This window comes from Callionymus lyra, chromosome 16, assembly GCF_982586985.1.
Source record: "Callionymus lyra chromosome 16, fCalLyr1.hap1.1, whole genome shotgun sequence".
NCBI classification, from domain to species: domain Eukaryota; kingdom Metazoa; phylum Chordata; class Actinopteri; order Syngnathiformes; family Callionymidae; genus Callionymus; species Callionymus lyra.
The window spans coordinates 21,739,227-21,764,515 of record NC_141833.1 but is presented as its reverse complement, the minus strand read 5'-3'; the positions used below and the strand labels follow the sequence as shown (position 1 = coordinate 21,764,515).

The 25,289-nt window shown below is 44.4% G+C and overlaps 2 protein-coding genes across 4 annotated transcripts; both read left to right on the top strand.

Moving 5' to 3' along the window:
- The first annotated feature begins 12,212 nt into the window (after positions 1 to 12,212).
- LOC148064163 (peptidyl-prolyl cis-trans isomerase FKBP1A-like) lies at positions 12,213 to 18,409 on the top strand. 3 transcript variants are annotated; one of them, XR_015713518.1, is made up of 8 exons: positions 12,213 to 12,339; positions 12,418 to 12,465; positions 13,874 to 13,986; positions 14,680 to 14,816; positions 17,497 to 17,608; positions 17,901 to 17,991; positions 18,060 to 18,108; positions 18,171 to 18,409. XR_015713518.1 is itself a non-coding variant. In XM_087810525.1 (5 exons), exons 1-4 carry the CDS (start codon positions 12,303 to 12,305, stop codon positions 14,806 to 14,808), a joined length of 327 nt encoding a protein of 108 aa, XP_087666651.1. In that variant the 5' UTR covers positions 12,213 to 12,302; the 3' UTR covers positions 14,809 to 14,816; positions 17,497 to 18,047. The 3 variants fall into 3 exon arrangements, 2 of the variants coding, with proteins under 2 accessions (XP_087666651.1, XP_087666650.1); XM_087810525.1 differs by lacking the exons at positions 18,060 to 18,108; positions 18,171 to 18,409 and having other exon boundaries at positions 17,497 to 18,047; XM_087810524.1 differs by lacking the exons at positions 17,497 to 17,608; positions 17,901 to 17,991; positions 18,060 to 18,108; positions 18,171 to 18,409 and having other exon boundaries at positions 14,680 to 15,030.
- Positions 18,410 to 19,724: 1,315 nt separating this feature from the next.
- LOC148064162 (peptidyl-prolyl cis-trans isomerase FKBP1A-like) lies at positions 19,725 to 24,098 on the top strand. Its single transcript, XM_087810523.1, has 4 exons — positions 19,725 to 19,818; positions 19,901 to 19,948; positions 21,805 to 21,917; positions 23,162 to 24,098. The coding sequence occupies exons 1-4, from the start codon at positions 19,782 to 19,784 to the stop codon at positions 23,288 to 23,290; spliced, it is 327 nt and encodes a 108-aa protein (XP_087666649.1). The 5' UTR covers positions 19,725 to 19,781; the 3' UTR covers positions 23,291 to 24,098.
- The last annotated feature ends 1,191 nt before the right edge of the window (positions 24,099 to 25,289 follow it).

The following is a 25,289-nucleotide window of genomic DNA, read 5'->3' as shown; positions in this document are numbered from 1 at the left end:
GAGATATCCTCCTCCTCGGCGGGAAACAAGGGTGGCTGGTACCCCAGGGAACACTCAAATGGAGACATGCCGGTGGCAGCGCAGGACATGGAATTGTGGGCATACTCAATCCAAGAGAGATGGTCGTTCATGCAGAGGGGTTGCGCGCAGCCACACAACGAAGTGCAGTCCCCAGGTCCTGGTTAGCTCTCTCAGCCTGCCCGTTCGTCTGTGGTTGGAATCCTGAAGACAGGCTGACAGAGGCTCCAAGTGCTTGGCAGAAGGCCTTCCAAACTTGGGAGATGAATTGAGGGCCACGGTCGGAGACGAGGTCAGTGGGAATCCCGTGGAGGCGGACGACATGCTGCACAAGCAGCTGGGCAGTCTCTGTGGCACTGGGGAGCTTGGGGAGGGCAATGAAGTGAACTGCCTTAGAAAATCTGTCCACCACCGTTAGGATCACAGTGTGGCCCCTAGAGGGAGGAAGACCGGTCACAAAGTCCAGGCCGATGTGAGACCAGGGCCGACCAGGAACGGGAAGGGGACGTAGCAGACCAGCAGGAGCTTGATGGGAGGACTTGGCCCGAGCACAAACCGTGCAGGCGAGCACGAATGCCCGAGTGTCGGCGTCCATCGCTGGCCACCAAAAGTACCTCTTCAGGAGGGACAGGGTGCGGACCACGCCAGGGTGACAGGCGAAGCGTGATGTGTGGACCCACACCAGAACTTGGGAGCGAACCGCACTGGGCACGAAGAGACGGTTAGGAGGACCGTTACCCGGATCTGGTTCTGTGACTTGGGAGCGATCCGGAGGCAAGAAGGGGAGAGGATCGTGTCAGGGGAGGCCGGTGCGTCCTCAGGGTTGAACTGACGAGAGAGGGCATCAGGCTTGACGTTACGGGAACCCGGACGGTAAGTGAGGGTGAAATTAAATCGCCCAAAAAAGAGGGCCCATCGGGCTTGGCGGGAATTAAGACGCTTCGCTGCCTGGATGTAGGACAAGTTCTTGTGGTCCGTCCAAACCACGAACGGTTGTTCAGCCCCCTCAAGCCAGTGGCGCCATTCCTCCAACGCCAATTTCACAGCCAACAACTCTCTTTTACCAACATCATAGTTGCGCTCAGCAGGTGCCAGCCGCCGAGAGAAAAACGCGCAGGGGTGAATCTTCTCGTCAGAGGCAGAGCGCTGGGACAGGACTGCCCCCACCCCTGTGTCAGACGCATCGACCTCCACGATGAATTGCCTGGAGGGGTCAGGTTGGATGAGAATGGGGGCAGACGAGAAAAGTCTCTTTAGATCAGAGAAGGCAGTCTCCGCCTCGGGTGACCAGGCAAATGGGAGGGCAGGAGAGGTGAGACGAGTGAGAGGGGCTGCAACCCTGCTGTAGTTCCGGATGAACCTCCGGTAGAAATTAGCAAACCCCAGAAACTGCTGCAGTTTCTTGCGGGAAATGGGGATGGGCCAGTCTGTCACCGCACTGACCTTCTCGGGGCAGGTCCTCACTTGTCCGCTCGCTACGATGAACCCAAGGAAGGATACCGAGGTGACACTGAACTCACACTTCTCGGCCTTAACATAGAGTTTGTTCTCCAACAGCCGCTGAAGAACTTGTCGGACGTGCTGGCAGTGCTCCTCCTCGTTCCGAGAAAAAATAAGTATGTCGTCCAGATAGACAAAAACCGAGCGGTTGAGAAAGTCCCGGAGGACGTCATTTACGAGGTTCTGGAACACTGCAGGGGCATTAGAGAGACCGAAGGGCATGACCAGGTATTCGAAATGGCCAAGGGGGGTGTTAAAAGCAGTCTTCCACTCATCCCCTTCACGGATGCGCACCAGGTGGTAGGCATTGCGTAGGTCCAATTTTGAGAAGACTGTAGCGCCCTGCAGTGGCTCGAATGCGGAACTGATGAGGGGCAGGGCATACTTGTTCTTGATCGTAATGTTGTTGAGTCCCCTGAAGTCGATACAAGGACGAAGAGACTTGTCCTTTTTGGAGACGAAAAAGAAGCCAGCACCAACAGGGGAGGAGGAGGGTCTTATGAGGCCAGCCAAAAGAGAATCTTTGATGTACTTCTCCATTGCCTCCCTCTCTGGCCGGGACAAGTTATACAGGCGACTACTGGGCAAGGGGGCGCCGGGGAGGAGATCAATGGGACAGTCATAGGGGCGATGAGGGGGCAGGGTGAGCGCACGACACTTGCTAAACACCTCTCCTAGGTCATGATAGGCTGGGGGAACCAAGGAGAGGTCGGGGGGTACTTGGGGCGAGGGAACAACTCCCTCTGCTGGAGGTAGTGCAGATTGAAGGCATGTGGAATGACAGAAGGTGCTCCAACTCACCACCTTGCCAGACGACCAGTCGAAATGGGGGTTGTGCAGCTTGAGCCAGGGGTAACCCAGGACCAGAGGGGTACGAGGAGACTGGATAACGTGAAACTGAAGTTTCTCATGGTGATTACCAGAAACAATTAATTCCAGGGGCTTGGTACGATGAGTAATAAGGGCCAGGTGGCGGCCATCTAAGGCGTTAGCGTTAAGGGGCGAGGGTAATTTTTCGAAAGTGATGCCAACCTGAGAAGCGAACTTGGCGTCAATGAAGTTTTCGTCCGCTCCTGAGTCCACCAGGGCGGGTACTGGCAAGGGACGTCCGAGGAACAGAAGAGTGGCATCCAGGAGAGAGCGTGAACCGAGAGGAACGGGGACGGAAGGAGGGTGGCTCAGCAGGGCCCCGAGTCTCACTGCTGGGCCTTGTCTTTTGGCAGTGACGAACAGGTGGAGATGAGATGTCCGGGTTGTGCACAGTACAAACACACCCCATTCTTTAAACGACGGGACCGCTCAGCTTCGGTGAGACGAGTGCGCCCCAGCTGCATGGGTTCCTCTTCGGGCACAGCACATCTCACGGGGGCAGAGGGGGTAGCTCTCGGGAAGTGTGAGGAATGGATAGTAGAGAGTGCTGGGGATATGGAACTCCCTGTCCTCTCCCTACGCCGCTCACGTAGGCGGTTATCCAGCCGGATAGAAACGGAGATAATTTCGTCAAGAGTCTCAGCCTCCTCCCTAGTAGCCAGCTCATCCTTGATGGACTCACTGAGACCAGAAAGAAAAATCCCACGTAGAGACTTATCATTCCAGCCCGATCTTGCTGCATAAGTCCTAAACTCTACGGAGAACTCAGCTACACTGCGGGAGCCCTGGCGTAAGGAAATAAGGCGTTTGGCGGTGTCCCCTCCCTCCACAGGGTGATCAAAAACCTTCCTCATTTCCGCAACAAAAAGATCAAAATTATCCCTGACTGGAGAATCACTGTCCCATACTGCTGAGGCCCACGCTAAGGCATTCCCCTTAAGTGACCCCATAATGTAAGCTATCTTAGCCTTCTCAGTGGGGTAGGTGAGGGGTTGTTGACTGAAGACTAGGGTACACTGAATCAAAAAGGCCCTGCACGTACCCATGTCCCCGGCGTAGCGTTCGGGCGCAGGAATGAGAGGTTCTCGGGCTCGTGGCAGGTGCGCTGGGGAAGTGGGGGCAGGCGGAGGAGTCGTAAGCAGTGGGGGTTCCGGTGTGTGGGGAACCAATGCATCCAGTTGTGCGGCCATCAGAGTGACTCGGGTGGCGATGTTTTTGAAGGCTTCCATAGCGTCCCGGAGGGCTTGGCTGTGCTCGGCAATCTGAGTGCCTTGAGTGGCGAGAGCTCCGTGGACTTTTGCCATGTCCGCTGGGTCCATCTTGGCCAGATCGTTCTGTTATGTTCTGCGATGCTGAACCCAAGAGCAGACAGAGGCGAAGTTCCAGAGAGTGCAAAAAGGGGTTTATTGAACGGAGGGGAAGCAGGTAGTTGAAGGGGAAGCCGGAGGGAGAGCGAGATCGGCGAGCTGGAGTGAGGGATCCGAGTTACTGCAGGCAGAGGAACAAAAAGTTAGCTGAGGTCCGAAAAAACAACGAGAGACTTCAATATGAGAACGAGGTAACACATAAACTGAGCCAGTCACGTATAGTTACCACGGTAGAGTAGAGTACGATCTGGCGCCGACCGCGGGGAATCCAAGGGTAGATGAAGGGGGTTGATTGGGGATCAGGAACAGGTGAGTGTGATTGGTGATGAGGACCAGGTGTGAGGTGAGGCGACAGGAGGAGTGGCAGACCAGGGGGAGGGGAACACAGCAGTGCTGCTGTGACCACAACACAAACATCAGCTTTTAAAGCTGTATCCATCCTATCGTTTGGAATATTGTGTGACGGAAGAAGTATTTTGCCGGGGAGTGGCGAGGTAAAACTCAAAAATTCTGAGAAACTAAAACAGGTTTTTCTGTGGGTTGTGTAATTATCCAGAGTAAGGTAAAACTCAAAAATTCTGAGAAAACCAAATTTCAAAGAACAGAAAATATCTCTTTATGATTAAATCATATTTTCAGAATTTATATTTATATATAATAAGGTAAAACTGGACTCACTGTATCCTCTCGTCCTCAGTTGTAACTGCTTTCATTTGTTTTCAAAACCAAAATATGTCCAAAAATCAGCTTTAAAAGCTGCTGGACTCACTGTATCCTCTCGTCCTCAGTCGTAACTGCTTTCAATTGTTTTCAAACCAAAATATTTCCAAACATCAGCTTTTAAAGCTGTATCCTCTCGTCCTCAGTCGTAACTGCTTTAATTTGTTTTCAAAACAAAAATATGTCCAAACATCAGCTTTAAAAGCTGCTGGACTCACTGTATCCTCTCGTCCTCAGTCGTAACTGCTTTCATTTGTTTTCAAAACCAAAATATGTCCAAAAATCAGCTTTAAAAGCTGCTGGACTCACTGTATCCTCTCGTCCTCAGTCGTAACTGCTTTCATCTGTTTTCAAAACCAAAATATGTCCAAACATCAGCTTTAAAAGCTGTATCCTCTCGTCCTCAGTCGTAACTGCGTTCATTTGTTTTCAAAACCAAAATATGTCCAAACATCAGCTTTTAAAGCTGTATCCTCTCGACCTAAGTCGTAACTGCTTTCATTTGTTTTCAAAACCAAAATATGTCCAAACATCAGCTTTAAAAGCTGCTGGACTCACTGTATCCTCTCATCCTCAGTCGTAACTGCCATCTAGAGTCCTGAAGTTTAATTGCAATAAAAAAATGAACAAACGCTGTGAGTATTTGCATGATAATTGTATATGTTAAAATGTAATTATTTTTATTTTATCCGCATTTTATGAGGGTACAAACCATAAAAGATAAGAAAAACATAAAAAACGATCCATCAATGTATCAATTCCTTCTCACACCTCTAGGCGTCGCTCTGGATTGCCTTCCTGTCAATCATGTGCGTCTTTAGATGCGATCAAACATGTTCTGTCAATCATGTGCGTCTTGAGCTGAAAGAGAGACATTTGTGTACAAACGTGTCTCAAATATTTGATCAAGTTCAGAACTGCATGGTTCTATGATACTTTCGGTTTCATGGCTGTAGAATAATCGTTAAAAAATAAAGTATTAGACTCGAATATCGCTGTATAAACAAAGATGTGTTCGGATCATAAAACCTTCAATGAAGATGTTCTGACTCTTGAGTGTGTGTTTCCACACACTCAAACACACACTCACAAATACACATATACTCACATGCTCACAAACTCAAACACACTGTGGATATATAATAATCAAAATGAGGGAACCATTATTGAATCATTAGGTATGCATGACATTTGATTAAATGGCGACCTGTCATTGTGACCTGCTATGTTCTGATTCTAAGAGGGAATTCACTGGGGGGCAGATAGCGAGACAAAACACATCTTGCTGAGACGCTGGAACACATCGTACCAGGGTGCTGTTTTATCAGCCAACTGACGTTTGTACAGCGATTGACACATGTAACCAACATCCTGGACAACGTGAGCCGTCAGAAGAAGAACCACACCTCTATAATTAACTGTCTTGAATTTTATTGGCTTGTTTGAATATGTAATCGCACATTGTTTTCTTTCAATAAAACGAAGCCGCACTGTGGGGCTTGTCAGAACTTTCCTCGGACCCGTCTGAGCAGTAGCAAGTGCAGTTTGCGGAAACTGTAGTACTGGAGTTCTCCCCTTTTACAAAATGGGGATTCGAAAAGACAATTCTGTCTCCTCTAGTTCTTCCTCCATCCATTTCATCTTTTACGTGAAGACAGCGATTCGTGTTCCGGGACGGTTAGGAGAGGAAATCAAATTCTGTGGGGGCAACGTCGCGCCGACCCGCAAGTTGCGGTGCTTTGCCAACACCAAGCCATGGGTGACCCCTCAACTTCAAGTTCTGTTGAACAAGAAGAAGAGTTTGTTTGCTTCAGGGAGCAGAGAGGAGCTTAAAGAGGTCCAGCGAGAGCTCAAGAAGGCGATCAGGATGGCCAAGGAGGAGTACAAGAGGAAACTGGAGGAGCAACTGGCGCAGGGCAACACAAGGGATGTGTGGAAAGGCCTGAAGAACATCTCAGGTCATGGCCAGAGTGGAGCCAGAGCCACAGCAGGGGGAGACCAAAGATGGGCCACTGAACTTAACCAGTATTTCAACCGGTTTGATCAGGGGCCCCTCCCCCCTCCACCTCTGCCCCCCACTCTTCACAAAGCTGCTTTTCCTCTGCTTCAGCCCCCTCCCCCCCACTGTTCTCACCTCCAAGCCACCTCTCTCCCCCCCAACATGCCCTACTGCCTCAGCTGCCCAACCCCCCACAGCCACCTCTCTCTGTTACATCTGAACAGGTGAGGAGAGAATTAAGGCGACTGAAGATCAGGAAAGCTGCTGGACCAGATGGACTCAGCCCCAGACTGCTCAGGGACTGTGCTGATCAACTTTGTGAGTTGGTCACACACATCTTCAACCTGAGCCTCAAACTGGAGAAGGTCCCGGTCCAGTGGAAGACCTCCTGTGTGGTTCCGGTTCCCAAGGCGGTGCACGCGAAGGAGCCAAGCCACTTCAGACCAGTCGCCCTGACCTCCCATCTGATGAAGACCTTGGAGAGGCTGGTACTCCGCCATCTACGCACGACGGTGAGCTCTGCGTTGGATCCGCTGCAGTTCGCCTACAGGCCAAAGATGGGGGTGGATGACGGCGTCATCCACCTGCAGCACCGGGCACTGACTCATCTGGAAGCCGCCGGTAGCACTGTGAGAGTCATGTTTTTTGACTTCTCAAGTGCTTTCAACACCATCCAGCCGGCGCTGCTAAGGAAGAAGATGGAGGACGCAGGAGTTGGGACACAGCTGGCAGCATGGACGATGGACTACCTCACCAACAGGCCGCAGTATGTGAGGCTGCAGGACTGCAGGTCTGAGGTGACCATCTGCAGCACCGGGGTGCCTCAAGAGACAGTGCTGTCACCTTTCCTTTTTTCCCTCTACACGGCGGACTTTACCTATGACTCCAGCAGCTGTCACCTCCAGAAGTTTTCTGACGACTCGGCCATTGTGGGCTGCGTGTCTGGGGGGGGGCGAGCTGGAGTACAGGTCAGTCATCAAGGACTTTGTTGACTTTGTGAGAGCAACTACCTTTGCTTAAACACCGGTAAGACAAGGGAGATGGTGATTGACTTCAGGAAAAAGTCCCCACCACATCAACCGGTGAGGATCCAGGGCGCGGACATTGAGCTGGTGGACAGCTTCAAATACCTGGGTGTACACCTCAACAATAAACTGAACTGGTCCACACATATCAACGCCGTGTATAAGAAGGGCCGAAGTTGCCTCCACCTCCTGGGGAGACTGAGGTCCTTCGGAGTGTGCAGACCACTATTAAGGACCTTAAGGACCTGTCTCCATCTCCATCTCCTCCAGAGTCAGGTCCTAGCGCCGACTCTGTTCGGTGAGTGAACGCTGGCACAACTAGCTGCCGCGGCTCACCGGTAACTTTTTAAACTTTTTAAACTTTTTAAACTTTCCAGAAAGAGTTATCATCTGGAAAGTTATTTTCTATGAACTACTTGGGAGTGTAATTTGCCTTCGTTTGGAATACTTTCACGATCTGTCGGCGCTACCGTTTGTGTGCGTCGTCAGTGTTTGCTCACCTGTTATGCTCCGGTTTGAGCCACACCTGGCGTTACCTGGCCGTTCACACGGCACTAAGTCCGCATCCACAATGCTGCCTGTTCACCTGCTAGTGACGGGTTTGCTTCAGTTCTCGGCCACTGACCTGCTCCGGCTGCGCTGTCACCTGCCTAGACCTGCGCCAGAGGCTCTCCACCTTCACCCGGACATCGCCTTCCAGCCCCGCCGGAGATACATCCTAGGGGTTACGCCGGCATTTCCACCACAACAGCTCAACAGCAATAAAGTCCATCTGGTCCAGCTCTCGTCGCCCTCCACACTCCACCGGCCGGGCTGTTGACCACAGCATGCTAGCCCGCCTAGCTCGGACTGCTCTGACCACCACCAGCTGTGACAACACCTCACTCCACTTCGCTCTGCTCAACATCCGATCGCTGACAGTCAAGGGACATCTCATCCAGGGCCACATTGCCGACCGTAAGCTTGACTTTCTCTGTTTAACCGAGACATGGCAACAGCCCAATGACTTTTCTCAGCTAAACGATTCCACTCCTAACGGGTTTGTTTACACCTGTCAACCCCGTGGCTCCGGCCGGGGAGGAGGTCTCATGATAATCTTCCGCGAGAAGTGGAAAGTCTTGCCGGTGTCGGCGCCTGTCTCCAGCTCGATTGAATCTACTGTCTGCGAACTGTCTGGTCCCACTCCCACCATCATTGCTACTGTCTATCGCCCCCCTAAACCCAATAGTGAATTTTTAAATGACTTTGCTGTTTTCCTCACCCATGTATCTTCTCTCTCACCTAACATAATACTTCTGGGAGATTTCAAAAACCACATGGACAATATCAATCTCCCTCTCACCAAAGATTTTATTTCCTGCTTAGAGAGTTTTGGCTGCCAGCAACACACCACTTTTCCCACACACTCCAAAGGACACATCCTGGATCTAATCTGCTGCTCTGGTGTGACCCCTTCTGACCTCACAGCTGACGAACTCCCCATAACTGATCACTTTCTCCTCTCATTCACAGTAAAACTCACCCTCTCCATCTCTAAAAAAACACGCTTCATTTATTTTCGTAATATAAAAAATATCAACCCTGCCACTCTCACTTCATGTATCCTCGCCTCCCGCCTCCCGCCTCCCTGACATCCACAATTTATCCACTCCGGACACTCTGGTTTCTCACTACAACACTGGTCTCCATAATATTCTTGATTCTCTCGCTCCACTAAAAACCAGATCTGTTTCCTTTTCTGTTTCCGCCCCTTGGTTCACCCCCGACCTTCGGCTCACGAAAGCCAAAGGTCGGCAACTTGAGGGGCTCCACAGGAAAACTGGTCTCACTATCCACAAAGAAATATACAATAACCATATCCTATGCTATAAGGCGTCCATTGCCAGCACCAAAACCCACTACTACTCCAGTATAATCACTGCCAACAAAGGCAACTCTAAGCCACTTTTCTCCATACTGAACAATATCACCCAACCCCAGGACTCTCCCCCCCCCACTTGTACACAACTTCCTTCTGCAACTCTTTAATGTCAATGCAAAAATTCAGAATATTCACCAGCATCTTGGAACAAGCCCTCACCTCAGCATCCCAGCCGACTCTCACCCTTCCATACATTCATTATCCTCCTTCCAGCTCCCCACTCTCCCAGACATTACAGGACTCATTCAGAAAGCCAAACCATCCACCTGTCAACTTGACCCCCTCCCCATGCAATTTGTTTTACAGCCAGCCTCCCCTCCCTTGCCCCCATCATTTCTGCTATCATCCACTCCTCCCTAACCACTGGAACTGTTCCTACATCCTTCAAAGCTGCTGCCATAACCCCAATCTTGAAAAAACCTGGTGCAGACCCTTCCGACTTCAACAACTTCCGTCCTATATCGAACCTTCCCTTCATCTCCAAAATCCTTGAAAAAACAGTCGCCTCTCAACTCCATTCTCATTTATCCAACAATAACCTGTATGAACAGTTCCAGTCTGGTTTCCGCCCACTCCACAGCACTGAAACGGCACTCATTAAAATTACAAATGATCTCCTCATGGCAGCTGATTCTGGTCTCCTCTCCATCCTCATCCTCCTTGACCTGAGTGCAGCCTTTGACACCATCTGTCACACCACCCTCCTCAATAGACTGTCTTCCATTGGCATCACACATACTCCGTTCAAATGGTTCACATCCTACCTCTCTGGCCGCACCCAGTTCATTCAGTTAAAGTCCCTTAAATCCATCCCTTCCTCTGTCACTTCAGGTGTGCCCCAGGGCTCTGTCCTGGGGCCCCTACTCTTTATCATCTACCTCCTTCCCCTCGGAAATATCTTCCGCAAATTCAATGTTAATTTCCACTGTTATGCGGATGACACCCAGCTCTACCTCTCCAGCAAACCTTCGTCCACTCTCCCACCCACCTCCCTTACCGATTGCATCTCTGAGATGAAAACCTGCATCACCCAAAACTTCCTTAAACTCAACAATAGCAAAACCGAGATCCTCCTCATTGGTACGAAATCCACTTTATCCAAAACCAACAGCTTTTCTCTTTCTATTGATAACTCCTGTTTCACCCTCCCCTAAGGTTAAGAGTCTGGGCGTCATCCTTGACAGCACACTATCCTTTCAATCCCACATCAATAACGTCACTCGGTCTGCTTATTTCCACCTACGTATCATCGACCGCCTCCGCCTCTCCCTAATCCCCCACACTGCCGCCATCCTTGTCCACAGTCTCGTCACTTCCCGTCTGGATTATTGCAACTCTCTCCTTTTCGGCCTCCCTCACAAATACCTCCATAAACTTCAATTGGTCCAGAATTCAGCTGCCCGCATCCTAACCCGAACCCCCTCCATTCACCACATCACTGCTGTCCTTCACCAGCTCCACTGGCTCCCGGTTCAGTTCCGCATCCAGTTTAAAGTCCTCCTGTTCACTTTCAAAGCCATCCATAACCTCACCCCCCCATATCTGTCTGATCTCCTCCATGTTCCCACTCCCCCTCGCTCTCTTAGATCCTCGTCCTCCATACACCTGTCTGTCCCCACCGCCCGTCTCACCACCACGGGGAGCAGAGCATTCAGCCGCTCTGCTCCCCGTCTCTGGAACTCCCTACCACCCCAACTCAGAAACATTGACTCATTCCCCCATTTCAAATCTCAACTCAAAACACATCTGTTTAAAACTGCTTATTCCATTTGATGCTCTACCCTTGTCTGCTACTTTTTATTTTATACATATTTGATTGTTGTGTTTTAAGATGTTTTATGTATGTAACATCTTCACCCACGGCACCTGACCGTGGAGGAGCAGCTCCTTCAGTGGCTCAGGCACCCCCAGTGTAGGACGGAGCGTTATAGAAGGTCCTTCATCCCAACTGGTGTCAGGATATTTAACTCTCTACTTTAAATATCCTGATGCTAATCCGTAGTGTGTTTTTCATCTTGTGTGTTTATTTTATTTTTTGTTTTTATTTTATTTTATTTTATTTTATTTTATTTTATTTTATTTTATTTTAAACGTCAAGGTCAGTAAAATTAGAGTTAAAAATATAAGGGTGGTGGAAGAACTGTGTTTTGGTGGTTGAATATTTTACGAGGTGTGTAATAAGAGTGGTTTGGAATATTGTGTGACGGAAGAAGTATTTTGCCGGGGAGTGGCGAGGTAAAACTCAAACATTCTGAGAAAATAAAACAGGTTTTTCTGTTGGGTTGTGTAATTATCCAGAGTAAGGTAAAACTCAAAAATTCTGAGAAAACCAAATTTCAAAGAACAGAAAACATCTCTTTATGATTAAATCATATTTTCAGAAAATAAATATAAATATTTATATATAATAAGGTAAAACTCATAGGGTATTTATGTATTTTTTTAATAAATTAAAAAAGAATACTTTTATCTACATCAATAGCAGCCAATGATACCAGACACAATTTGAAAAGTGAAAAATTGAATTGATCAATTGAAAAGTTAAATAAGAAATGGAAATATGTTTCTAACGTTCTAAGGCAACTAGAAACATTAAACAAAATATAAAGCAGGGAAAAGAATTGACTCTGAAAAATGTAAGAATAAATAAATAAATTAATAAATGATGAAGAGATAATCATTGACTTCACAGACATGATAAACAAAGTAAGAGGGTACAAGTATGTGTTAATGTGTCGACGCAGCGCGCCTCCCGATTGGTCGCCTTGATGATTGACGGCACCGCCCGGCCGATAAGAAAGCATCTGGCCGCTGCTCTGCTGAGCTCCCTCCTCAGTTTCCTCGAGCCCAGCGCGCCCGGTGAACGAGACACTTCAGCGACGATGGGAGTTCAAGTGGAAACAGTGACTCCAGGAGACGGTTCGACGTTTATCTCTTATTATTATTATTATCTCGTCCTTGTCTGCGATTAAACTTCATTTTTCCCTGTTTTTTTAGGAAAGAGTTTCCCTCAATCAGGCCAGACGGTCTCCGTGCACTACGTCGGTAAGACTTCGCCGAGGTTTAAACTCGTGAAAATGGTTGAAAAGTTGATAAAGATGCGAAAATGGAACCGAAGCGACATTAACTTGAAGTCTGTTCCGAGCGCATGCGCAGTGTGGAGGAATCTTGAAGTCGGCTTGGTTAGCTTAGCAATTTAGCTTCATTATTTTCGCTCACGTGACGTTAAAAAAACGAATAAAACCGCGATGGTGTAATTTTTATTATCGCAACAATTTGCACCGTCGAATAAATTAAGATGCATTTCGCTGTTTCCATCGAGCGAGGTAGTGTTCCACCCACACACGTTATGTAAGCTAGCTGCTGCTGCAGCCTCATCAATGATTGATGCTACATGTTCATGCTAACAGAGCTGCATCAACAGCTACATGTTCATGCTAACAGAGCTGCATCAACAGCTACATGTTCATGCTAACAGAGCTACATCAACAGCTACATGTTCATGCTAACAGAGCTGCATCAACAGCTACATGTTCATGCTAACAGAGCTGCATCAACAGCTACATGTTCATGCTAACAGAACTGCATCAACAGCTACATGTTCATGCTAACAGAACTGCATCAACAGCTACATGTTCATGCTAACAGAACTGCATCAACAGCTACATGTTCATGCTAACAGAGCTACATCAACAGCTACATGTTCATGCTAACAGAACTGCATAAACAGCTACATGTTCATGCTAAAAGAGCTGCATCAACAGCCACATGTTTATGCTAATTCAACAGCTACATGTTCATGCTAACAGAGCTGCATCAACAGCTACATGTTCATGCTAACAGAGCTACATCAACAGCTACATGTTCATGCTAATTCAACAGCTACATGTTCATGCTAATTCAACAGCTACATGTTCTTGCTAACAGAGCTGCATCAACAGCTACATGTTCATGCTAACAGAGCTGCATCAACAGCTACATGTTTATGCTAATTCAACAGCTACATGTTCATGCTAACAGAACTGCATCAACAGCTACATGTTCATGCTAACAGAGCTGCATCAACAGCTACATGTTTATGCTAATTAAACAGCTACATGTTCATGCTAACAGAGCTGCATCAACAGCTACATGTTTATGCTAATTCAACAGCTACATGTTCTTGCTAACAGAGCTGCATCAACAGCTACATGTTCATGCTAACAGAGCTGCATCAACAGCTACATGTTTATGCTAATTCAACAGCTACATGTTCATGCTAACAGAACTGCATCAACAGCTACATGTTCATGCTAACAGAGCTGCATCAACAGCTACATGTTCATGCTAACAGAACTGCATCAACAGCTACATGTTCATGCTAACAGAGCTGCATCAACAGCTACATGTTCATGCTAACAGAGCTGCATCAACAGCTACATGTTCATGCTAACGTTTATGTGTTTTTCTTCAGGCACGTTGACGAATGGCAAGAAGTTCGACTCCTCCAGGGACCGAGGGAGGCCTTTCGAGTTCAAGCTCGGAAAAGGTCAAGTGATCAGAGGCTGGGATGAAGGAGTCGCTCAGGTGTGTAGATGTTGGGAACACCTGTGTGTGTAGATGTTGGGAACACCTGTGTGTGTAGATGTTGGGAACACCTGTGTGTGTAGATGTTGGGAACACCTGTGTGTGTAGATGATGGGAACACCTGTGTGTGTGTGTAGATGATGGGAACACCTGTGTGTGTGTGTAGATGATGGGAACACCGTTAAATGCTTTGTGCGTCACTGCAGTTCCACTGTTTCGATGCCACGTGATCCAGAAAAACTATATTTTCAAGCCAATTAATTGTTGCTTTATGACTCTTTGGATTATTAGTGCCAGTTCAAGTCATTAGTGCGGGGGTTGCTAGTTGAATCCCCTCAGGGGCCACACTTTAGATGGACTTGTACAGGTTTGTCTAAAGAAAGAAGATATGATTCAACATGACGGCAAATAAAAATGTTCTAAAATAAGATTTCTTAATTTGATGGTGAATAATTTAATTTTAAGATGTATTTTTAAAGAAAAGCTACATGGCATATTTTCTTCTACTTTGCATCATATTAATTTAAACTGTAAACAAGTGTTTTTACTTCAATTTAAAAAGAATACTAATCCAGTTGTTCAAAGACAAAATCAAGAACGAATGTCTTCAAACGGATCTTTCAAGAGTCGAACTTCTAAAATGGACGCCAGCATGTGTTCTATGGTGAGTAACCTCTGACCCTCCTCCTCCAGATGAGCGTGGGTCAGCGCGCCAACTTGATCTGCTCCCCCGACTACGCGTACGGCGCCCATGGACACCCTCCCCTCATCCCCGGGAACGCCACGCTGGTCTTCGACGTGGAGCTGCTGAGTTTTCGTTGAATTAAAAGGTTGATCTCCAGACCCTCCTGTACCCCTTCCTTCACCCGCCCTCTTCCCCCCAATCCCCCCTTCCTTCACCCCCTGCACTGACACCAATGAGTTTCGTTCATGGTCATCGAGTGAAAACGGTCGTAATGTTGCGTTCACTGGGACGTCGTGGCTGGCGTTGCCATGGAGATTCTTCCCGTCACGAGAAGTAATTCCACGACACTTTGACGTTCTCTACACACACCGTCTTCATCGTGTTCTTCTACACAACACGTCAGTAGAAACGATAAGATTTTTAAATAATTGTCGGAACATGAGATTAAACGCTCGATCGTAAGCGACTTTAAAAATGAGTGAAAAGATAAATGGAGGGATGTCGTCGTCTGAGGTTTTCATCCGAGACTTGGGTTGTCATGGCGACTGAGGATCTGTGATCGACGGCTATTTGTAGAGTCTTGTGTGTGAAAACTGATCCAGGATCCACTTCACTGACTCGGGTCTCCTCGAGACAAACCCCCTCACACCCCCCCATGAATGCACTCGTCATTCAGGTTAGATCAGAACGCTCGGCGACAGCTGTCACTCACAGACGTCGACACAAAATGCCTTCTTCGCGCCGTCGCCCTCGTTCTCACCTTCAAGGAACGATCGCTCGTGTTCCACCTCCCGACGAGGAAACTCCGGCACAAACGTGAAAAGCACTTGCGTTCCGATCACCGCGTGGATTCCCTTCTCGTGAACTTGTCGTGGATCATCTTCTCTTCAACCAGCAAATAAACATGTCTTAACTTTTGGCAATCGTGCATTAAATGCTTCTTAATTGAGATTCTCTTTATTTTTTCATGATCATCGTTCAAATGAACCCGACAAATACTTTATTTATGATCAAAACTACGACCTTAATGTTCATAAATGTATTTTTATGTCAACATTCTTTCAGAGATGACTGGCTTCCTAAGGAAGATCAGCACATCATCTGTATAAAGGATTATTTTGGTGTTGATGCCTTTAATTCTTCTATGTTCCCTGATCGCTGCAGGGCTTCAATATCGTTGTTTAATCTAAAGTTCTTTGAAATGATCCCATTGGTTGTAACTCTGGCCATAGAAGTGTAAAGTCCTCTAATCCGTCCTAGAAATGATTCTCCAAAACTGAATGTTGAGAACAAGAATTTCAAATTATTTCTAAATCTTTTTAACCTATTTTATTTGTTAACGCATTATTCTTAAAGCGTTCAAAAAAGTCTTAATAAATTAAACATGATTCTAAACCTTTCTAATCCAGGATAAGAAACACTTTTCTTATTGTTTACGCTTTTTTTTCAAGTTATTTCAGTTAATAAGTTTAAGCAGATCTCTTTTTTTCACATTTCATCACATTTAAAATGTTCTTTATCATTCTCGCGTCACAGCGACATCCAGTGGTGCGTTCACAGATTGCATGCGTTCTCTTAATAATTATGGAAGTAAATCGGTGTCATCAGAATCTTGAATGGTTGAATTTAACATTTCAAATATTTAAACATTTGTTATTTTAAATGTTTGTTATTCGAATTTGATCATTTCTAAACAATATTTTACACAGTTTGATATTTTTATTCCAGTTTGTCAGAAATACATTTTTTTTTTATTCCTATTTACAGTTAGTATAAAAGGATGATATAATGAAGCCACCAGACAATAGTACGAGAATACAGAGATACTTGCGATAAGAATGAAAAGGATAAAAAAATAGAAAATGTTGAATTTGGAAAATGTGTTTTTGAATAAAATATAAATAAATATATTTATAAAAAAAAAGTATGTTTTTAAGTAGAGAAAAAAAGTTAAAAAACAACAGATCAAATCAAAAGAGGAACAAGTCAGGAAAGTAGTTTTGAATAAGTTAAGCTAGTTAAGATGTAAAAAATAAATCAAAGAATGAAACATTTGTTAAAACTCTACTTTGGCTCTGAGCTCAAATATTGAATCAAATCTTCCTCAATTAAATCTGTTTTCAATCTGATTCTTAAATTTACCCCGAATAGCTGGGACTGACTTCAGCCTCCTGTGTTTCCACATCAATAAAAATGAACATGTTCATTAAACATTTGGTCAAGGTCGTCAGTAACTTGTTTCTAAAAGGTTTGTGTACGAGAAGGAAAACTGGGTTAAATAGTTTCCTGGTGACGTCACGACTGAATCATGTTTTTCAGTCTTTCCACAGAAATCTAGTTAAATCCAGTTATTTATGGAACTGTTCGTTTAGTTTTAGGCCTTTTTTAATAATCAAATACGCCATTTCTATATAGCATTTTTGTTTTTAATAATTGAATTAAAGAAATAAAAAATATTGATTTTATTTCAATATGAATTCATAGTCTTTTAAAATCATAATGTTTCTATTAAAGTGTCACCAGACAATAACTAGAGAACAAAGATACTTTTCAGCCGATCATGTGACGACATGGACGCTCTGTTCTGTCGAGTCATCGTCTGGTGACACTTTCATGCCAAGGTTTGTATATTCAATTGAAAAGAGTACACGTTAAAAAATAATTTAAAACTTTTATTTCATTGAGTATTTTTTTAAACTTAAAAAAAAAAAAAACTTCATTTTATATATATACAAAAATATATATATATGTATATGTGTGTATGTGAAGTTTTGTTCTCGTATCTAACTGGACCCTCGCGGTCGACGCTTCTTCCGTTCGTCCAGGTTGTCTTTGTTTACCAGAGAGGGAAGGAAACGGGAGGAAACATGGCTCTTGATGACGTCGCCATCCTTCCTGGATCCTGCTTCACGGAGACCGTGGAGCCGCCAGAAGAAGGTCTCCTTTTGTCATCGTAAACAAACGATAAATATCACTTTATTGAGTATTACTGTCAATATTTAGTGGTATTTGTGCTTTTCTGCATCCGTTATGGATGTGATTAACCTTTGTTCTTTTTTTCATTCCCTCAATCTTATTATTATTATTATCTTATTTCTCTTTGTTCTTGTTCTTTTTCTTTTATTTTTTAATGAAAAATTGCTGTATTTGCTGTGGCTAATTGGAAAAAAAAACAATTTCCTGAAGACCTGCTGAGGGATCATGAAGTTCTAACCTATCTTCTCCTCAGACTCCTCCGGGCTGATCATCGGCTTGGCTACTCTGGCGTGCGTCGTCATCATGGTGACTTTTGTGTTCGTCTGCGCGAAGCACCTGTCCAGGTAAGTTCCTGCCGGTCCGTCCTCCAGACCCGAGGTGACGCTGAATAAAGGTGTGCTCGTGTCGACAGGAGAGTCAACGGTGGGAGAGGGTCCGGATCCCAGGGCGACCTCGGGGATGTGAGTGCGAGACGTTCATGAAGCGAGAGATTTAAATATATCTTCATGTATTTGTGCGGCAGGAAACTCAGAGTGACGTTGGATTGTCCTTCTTCAACACCTTGTACGATCCGACGTCTCACATGTCGTCCAGCGCCTGACGCGTCACAAGTTCACTCAAGCATCGTCCATCAAACCTTTTTCTTCTACATGCACTTGATAAAATGTCTGTACATATGAAGGTTGCGTCTAGTCCTGCTGTGTGTGTGTTGTGCAAATGAGTTGTTGAACTCTACTGCCACCTGCTGTTCCGGTGTCATGATTTAAAAATGCTAATAAATGATGTATTTAAAGTAACTGTTGAGTTTAAAAACATCATAATGTGAGTTTAAAGCAGTTTGAACAGAGTGCGAGTGTATTGTTAAGAAGCTGGTGATACGATACAAGGTCATCTGTATTGTGCGTTGTGATATATTGTGATAGTGTAGTAACAAATATATATGTGTAGTATTGTCCAGTACTTGACTCTGGTGGTGTTGTATTTACAGACCACATGACTCTTGACGAAATCGTAACTGATTTCATTTGTTTTCAAAACCAAAATATGTCCAAATATCAGCTTTAAAAGCTGCTGGACTCACTGTATCCTCTCGTCCTCAGTCGTAACTGCGTTCATTTGTTTTCAAAACCAAAATATGTCCAAATATCAGCTTTAAAAGCTGCTGGACTCACTGTATCCTCTCGTCCTCAGTCGTAACTGCTTTCATCTGTTTTCAAAACCAAAATATGTCCAAACATCAGCTTTAAAAGCTGTATCCTCTCGTCCTCAGTCTTAACTGCGTTCATTTGTTTTCAAAACCAAAATATGTCCAAACATCAGCTCTAAAAGCTGCTGGACTCACTGTATCCTCTCGTCCTCAGTAATGGCCGGGTTTTTTTTATTCTTCCTCTAGCTGTGAAGGACATAATGACTGCTGCCATCTAGAGGCCTGAAGTTTAATTGCAACACAATTAACTAACGCCGAGTATTTGCATGATAATTGTATATGTTAAAATGTAATTATTTTTATTTTATCCGCATTTTATGAGAGTACAAACCATAAAAGATAAGAAAAACATAAAAAACGATCCATCAATGTATCAATTCCTTCTCACACCTCTAGGCGTCGCTCTGGATTGCTTCCCTGTCAATCATGTGCGTCTTTAGATGCGATCAAACATGTTCTGTCAATCATGTGCGTCTTGAGCTGAAAGAGAGACATTCGTGTACAAACGTGTCTCAAATATTTGATCAAGTTCAGAACTGCATGGTTCTGTGATACTTTCGGTTTCATGGCTGTAGAATAATCGTTAAAAAATAAAGTATTAGACTCGAATATCGTTGAATAAACCAAGATGATTCGGATCATAAAACCTTCAATGAAGATGTTCTGACTCTTGAGTGACAGCTCGGCTGAATAACGGAGCCGCTGGAGGAACAAAAGAAGCTCACGTGCTCCTCGACGCTCACACACACCAGGGGCGAGGGCTCTGCGTCAAGTGACGTGTCGACGCAGCGCGCCTCCTGATTGGTCGCCTTGATGATTGACGGCACCGCCCGGCCAATAAGAAAGCATCTGGCCGCTGCTCTCCGCAGCTCCCTCCTCATTTTCCTCGAGCCCAGCGCGCCCGGTGAACGAGACACTTCAGCGACGATGGGAGTTCAAGTGGAAACAGTGACTCCAGGAGACGGTTCGACGTTTATCTCTTATTATTATTATTATTATCTCGTCTTTGTCTGCGATTAAACTTCATTTTTCCCTGTTTTTTTTAGGAAATAATTTCCCTCAATCAGGCCAGACGGTCTCCGTGCACTACGTCGGTAAGACCTCGCCGAGGTTTAAACTCGTGAAAATGGTTGAAAAGTTGATAAAGATGCGAAAATGGAACCGAAGCGACATTAACTTGACGTCTGTTCCGAGCGCATGCGCAGTGTGGAGGAATCTTGAAGTCGGCTTGGTTAGCTTAGCAATTTAGCTTCATTATTTTCGCTCACGTGACGTTAAAAAATACGAATAAAACCGCGATGGTGTAATTTTTATTATCGCAACAATTTGCACCGTCGAATAAATTAAGATGAATTTCGCTGTTTCCATCGAGCGAGTTTGAGCGAGCTAGTGTTCCACCCACACACGTTATGTAAGCTAGCTGCTGCTGCAGCCTCATCAATGATTGATGCTACATGTTTATGCTAACATAAATACAGCAACAGCTACATGTTCATGCTAACAGAGCTGCATCAACAGCTACATGTTCATGCTAACAGAGCTGCATCAACGGCTACATGTTCATGCTAACAGAGCTGCATCAACGGCTACATGTTCATGCTAACAGAGCTGCATCAACGGCTACATGTTCATGCTAACAGAGCTACATCAACAGCTACATGTTCATGCTAACATATCTACACCAACAGCTACATGTTTATGCTAACAGAGCTACATCAACAGCTACATGTTCATGCTTACAGAGCTGCATCAACAGCTACATGTTCATGCTTGCAGAGCTGCATCAACGGCTACATGTTCATGCTAACAGAGCTGCATCAACGGCTACATGTTCATGCTAACAGAGCTACATCAACAGCTACATGTTCATGCTAACAGAGCTGCATCAACAGCTACATGTTCATGCTAACAGAGCTACATCAACAGCTACATGTTCATGCTTGCAGAGCTGCATCAACGGCTACATGTTCATGCTAACAGAGCTGCATCAACAGCTACATGTTCATGCTAACAGAGCTGCATCAACAGCTACATGTCCATGCTAACAGAGCTGCATCAACAGCTACATGTTCATGCTAACATATCTACACCAACAGCTACATGTTTATGCTAACAGAGCTACATCAACAGCTACATGTTCATGCTTACAGAGCTGCATCAACAGCTACATGTTCATGCTAACAGAGCTGCATCAACAGCTACATGTTCATGCTAACAGAGCTGCATCAACAGCTACATGTTCATGCTAACATACCTGCATCAACAGCTACATGTTCATGCTAACAGAGCTGCATCAACAGCTACATGTTCATGCTAACAGAGCTGCATCAACAGCTACATGTTCATGCTAACAGAGCTGCATCAACAGCTACATGTTCATGCTAACATACCTGCATCAACAGCTACATGTTCATGCTAACAGAGCTGCATCAACGGCTACATGTTCATGCTAACAGAGCTGCATCAACAGCTACATGTTCATGCTAACATATCTACACCAACAGCTACATGTTTATGCTAACAGAGCTACATCAACAGCTACATGTTCATGCTTACAGAGCTGCATCAACAGCTACATGTTCATGCTAACAGAGCTGCATCAACAGCTACATGTTCATGCTAACAGAGCTGCATCAACAGCTACATGTTCATGCTAACAGAGCTGCATCAACAGCTACATGTTCATGCTAACAGAGCTGCATCAACAGCTACATGTTCATGCTAACATACCTGCATCAACAGCTACATGTTCATGCTAACAGAGCTGCATCAACAGCTACATGTTCATGCTAACAGAGCTGCATCAACAGCTACATGTTCATGCTAACAGAGCTACATCAACAGCTACATGTTCATGCTAACAGAGCTACATCAACAGCTACATGTTCATGCTAACAGAGCTGCATCAACAGCTACATGTTCATGCTAACGTTTATGTGTTTTTCTTCAGGCACGTTGACGAATGGCAAGAAGTTCGACTCCTCCAGGGACCGAGGGAAGCCTTTCCAGTTCAAGCTCGGAAAAGGTCAAGTGATCAAAGGCTGGGATGAAGGAGTCGCTCAGGTGTGTAGATGTTGGGAACACCTGTGTGTGTAGATGTTGGGAACACCTGTGTGTGTGTGTAGATGTTGGGAACACCTGTGTGTGTGTGTAGATGTTGGGAACACCTGTGTGTGTGTGTAGATGTTGGGAACACCTGTGTGTGTGTCTCTTCCTGGCATGAGTGTGTGTCCGCCCACACGTCACTACAAAACCAGACCCGTGGGTGTTTGAAATGTGAAGAAAAGATCTTCAATCCTCCATTTTACTGCCTTTTCATGATGATCATTTGATCTCTTACTTAATTGATTCACGGATGAGTGAAGTACTTTAAGGACTAATGGATAATAACTCATTAAAAGGCAGTAAATGTGGAAGATATTTTTTTACATCCGTCGTTCTCGTGTATTTACTGTAACAAACGTTGACTGAACCAAATATTGACTCATATAAAGCTTCTTAAAGATCTTTTCTTACAGAATGAGAAATATTTTTAGTGCAAATAAACACTTTCTATCAGGGGTGTAAGAAAATATCGATGTACTGATGTATCGTGACATTTTCATACACAATACTGTATCGATATTTACCTTTTAAATAACATTCTATTTTATGGTTTCTACTTCAACAGTGTGTATAAAAGAAAATAATCTGTTTTATTTGACAATTAACACTTAAATATTGATGGTGTTTATTCATTTGTGTGCCGCAATTAAACCTCCGGCCACTAGTTGGCAACATTCGTCATTTCCTGAGTGACAAAGTGACAACAAAACAGTGAAATGGAAAAGATTCAGCAGCTTTTAAAGCTGATGTTTGAACTAATTAAAAAAAAGAAACACTGACAGATACTGGATATTACATGTTGCTCCAGGTTGTGTGTTAATGCACTTCATTATTTGTAGTTCATATTTCGAGAAACACTTTCTACAAAAACTTGGTGACTGATCAATTTGATCAGTATTTGTAATGTTTTCTGACGAGAAGCGGATCAATGAGCGTTTTGTTACTGAAGCTTTACATGGAAATTTTAAGATGTATTTTAAAGAAAAGCTACATGGCATACAGTATTTTCTACTACTTTGCGTCAGATTAGTGTGACAAGTGTTTTTACTTCAATTTAAAAAGAATACTAATCCAGTTGTTCAAAGACAAAAGCAAGAACAAACGTCTTCAAACGGATCTTTCAAGAGTCGAACTGGTAACATTTCTAAAATGGACGCCAGCATGTGTTCTATGGTGAATGACCTCTGACCCTCCTCCTCCAGATGAGCGTGGGTCAGCGCGCCAACTTGATCTGCTCCCCCGACTACGCGTACGGCGCCCGTGGATACCCTCCCCTCATCCCCGGGAACGCCACGCTGGTCTTCGACGTGGAGCTGCTGAGTTTTAGTTGAATTAAAAGGTTGATCTCCAGACCCTCCTGTACCCCCTTCCTTCACCCTCCCTCTTCCCTCCCATCCCCCCTTCCTTCACCCCCTGCACCGACACCAATGAGTTTCGTTCATGGTCATCGAGTGAAAACGGTCGTAATGTTGCGTTCACTGGGACGTCGTGGCTGGCGTTGCCATGGAGATTCTTCCCGTCACGAGAAGTAATTCCACAACACTTTGACGTTCTCCACACACACACACACACACACACACACACACACAGTCTTCATGTTCTTCTACACAACACGTCAGTAGAAACGATGTGATTTTTAAAATAATAAATTGTCGGAACATAAGATTAAACGCTCGATCGTAAGCGACTTTAAAAACGAGTGAAAAGATAAACGGAGGGATGTCGTCGTCTGAGGTTTTCATCCGACACTTGGGTTGTCATGGCGACTGAGGATCTGTGATCGACGTCTATTTGTGGAGTCTTGTGTGTGAAAACTGATCCAGGATCCACTTCACTGACTCGGGTCTCCTCGAGACAAACCCCCTCACACCCCCCCATGAATGCACTCGTCACTCAGGTTAGATCAGAACGCTCGGCGACAGCTGTCACTCACAGACGTCGACACAAAATGCCTTCTTCGCGCCGTCTCCCTCGTTCTCACCTTCAAGGAACGATCGCTCGTGTTCCACCTCCCGACGAGGAAACTCCGGCACAAACGTGAAAAGCACTTGCGTTCCGATCACCGCGTGGATTCCCTTCTCGTGAACTTGTCGTGGATCATCTTCTCTTCAACCAGCAAATAAACATGTCTTAACTTTTGGCAATCGTGCATTAAATGCTTCTTAATTGAGATTCTCTTTATTTTTTCATGATCATCGTTCAAATGAACCCGACAAATACTTTATTTATGATCAAAACTACGACCTTAATGTTCATAAATGTATTTTTATGTCAACATTCTTTCAGAGATGACTGGCTTCCTAAGGAAGATCAGCACATCATCTGTATAAAGGATTATTTTGGTGTTGATGCCTTTAATTCTTCTATGTTCCCCGATCGCTGCAGGGCTTCAATATCGTTGTTTAATCTAAAGTTCTTTGAAATGATCCCATTGGTTGTAACTCTGGCCATAGAAGTGTAAAGTCCTCTAATCCGTCCTAGAAATGATTCTCCAAAACTGAATATTGAGAACAAGAATTTCAAATTATTTCTAAATCTTTTTAACCTATTTTATTTGTTAACGCATTATTCTTAAAGCGTTCAAAAAAGTCTTAATAAATTAAACATGATTCTAATCCAGCATAAGAAACACTTTTCTTATTGTTTACGCTTTTTTTCCAAGTTATTTCAGTTAATAAGTTTAAGCGGATCTTTTTTTTCACATTTCATCACATTTAAAAATGTTCTTTATCATTTTCGCGTCACAGCGACATCCAGTGGTGCGTTCACAGATTGCATGCGTTCTCTTAATAATTATGGAAGTAAATCGGTGTCATCAGAATCTTGAATGGTTGAATTTAACATTTCAAATATTTAAACATTTGTTATTTTAAATGTTTGTTATTCGAATTTGATCATTTCTAAACAATATTTTACACACAGTTTGATATTCTTATTCCAGTTTGTCAGAAATACATTTTTTTTTATTCGTATTTAAAGTTAGTATAAAAGGATGATATAATGAAGCCACCAGACAATAGTACAAGAATACAGAGATACTTGTGATTAGAATTAAAAGGATAAAAAAATAGAAAATGTTGAATTTGGAAAATGTGTTTTTGAATAAAATATAAATAAATATATTTATAAAAAAAAGTATGTTTTTAAGAAGAGAAAAAAAGTTAAAAAACAGAAATCAAAAGAGGAACAAGTCAGGAAAGTAGTTTTAAATGAGTTAAACTAGTTAAGATGTAAAAATAGATCAAAAAATGAAACATTTGTTAAAACTCTACTTTGGCTCTGAGCTCAAATCTTGGATCTCAAATGATATTTAATCAAATCTTCCTCAAT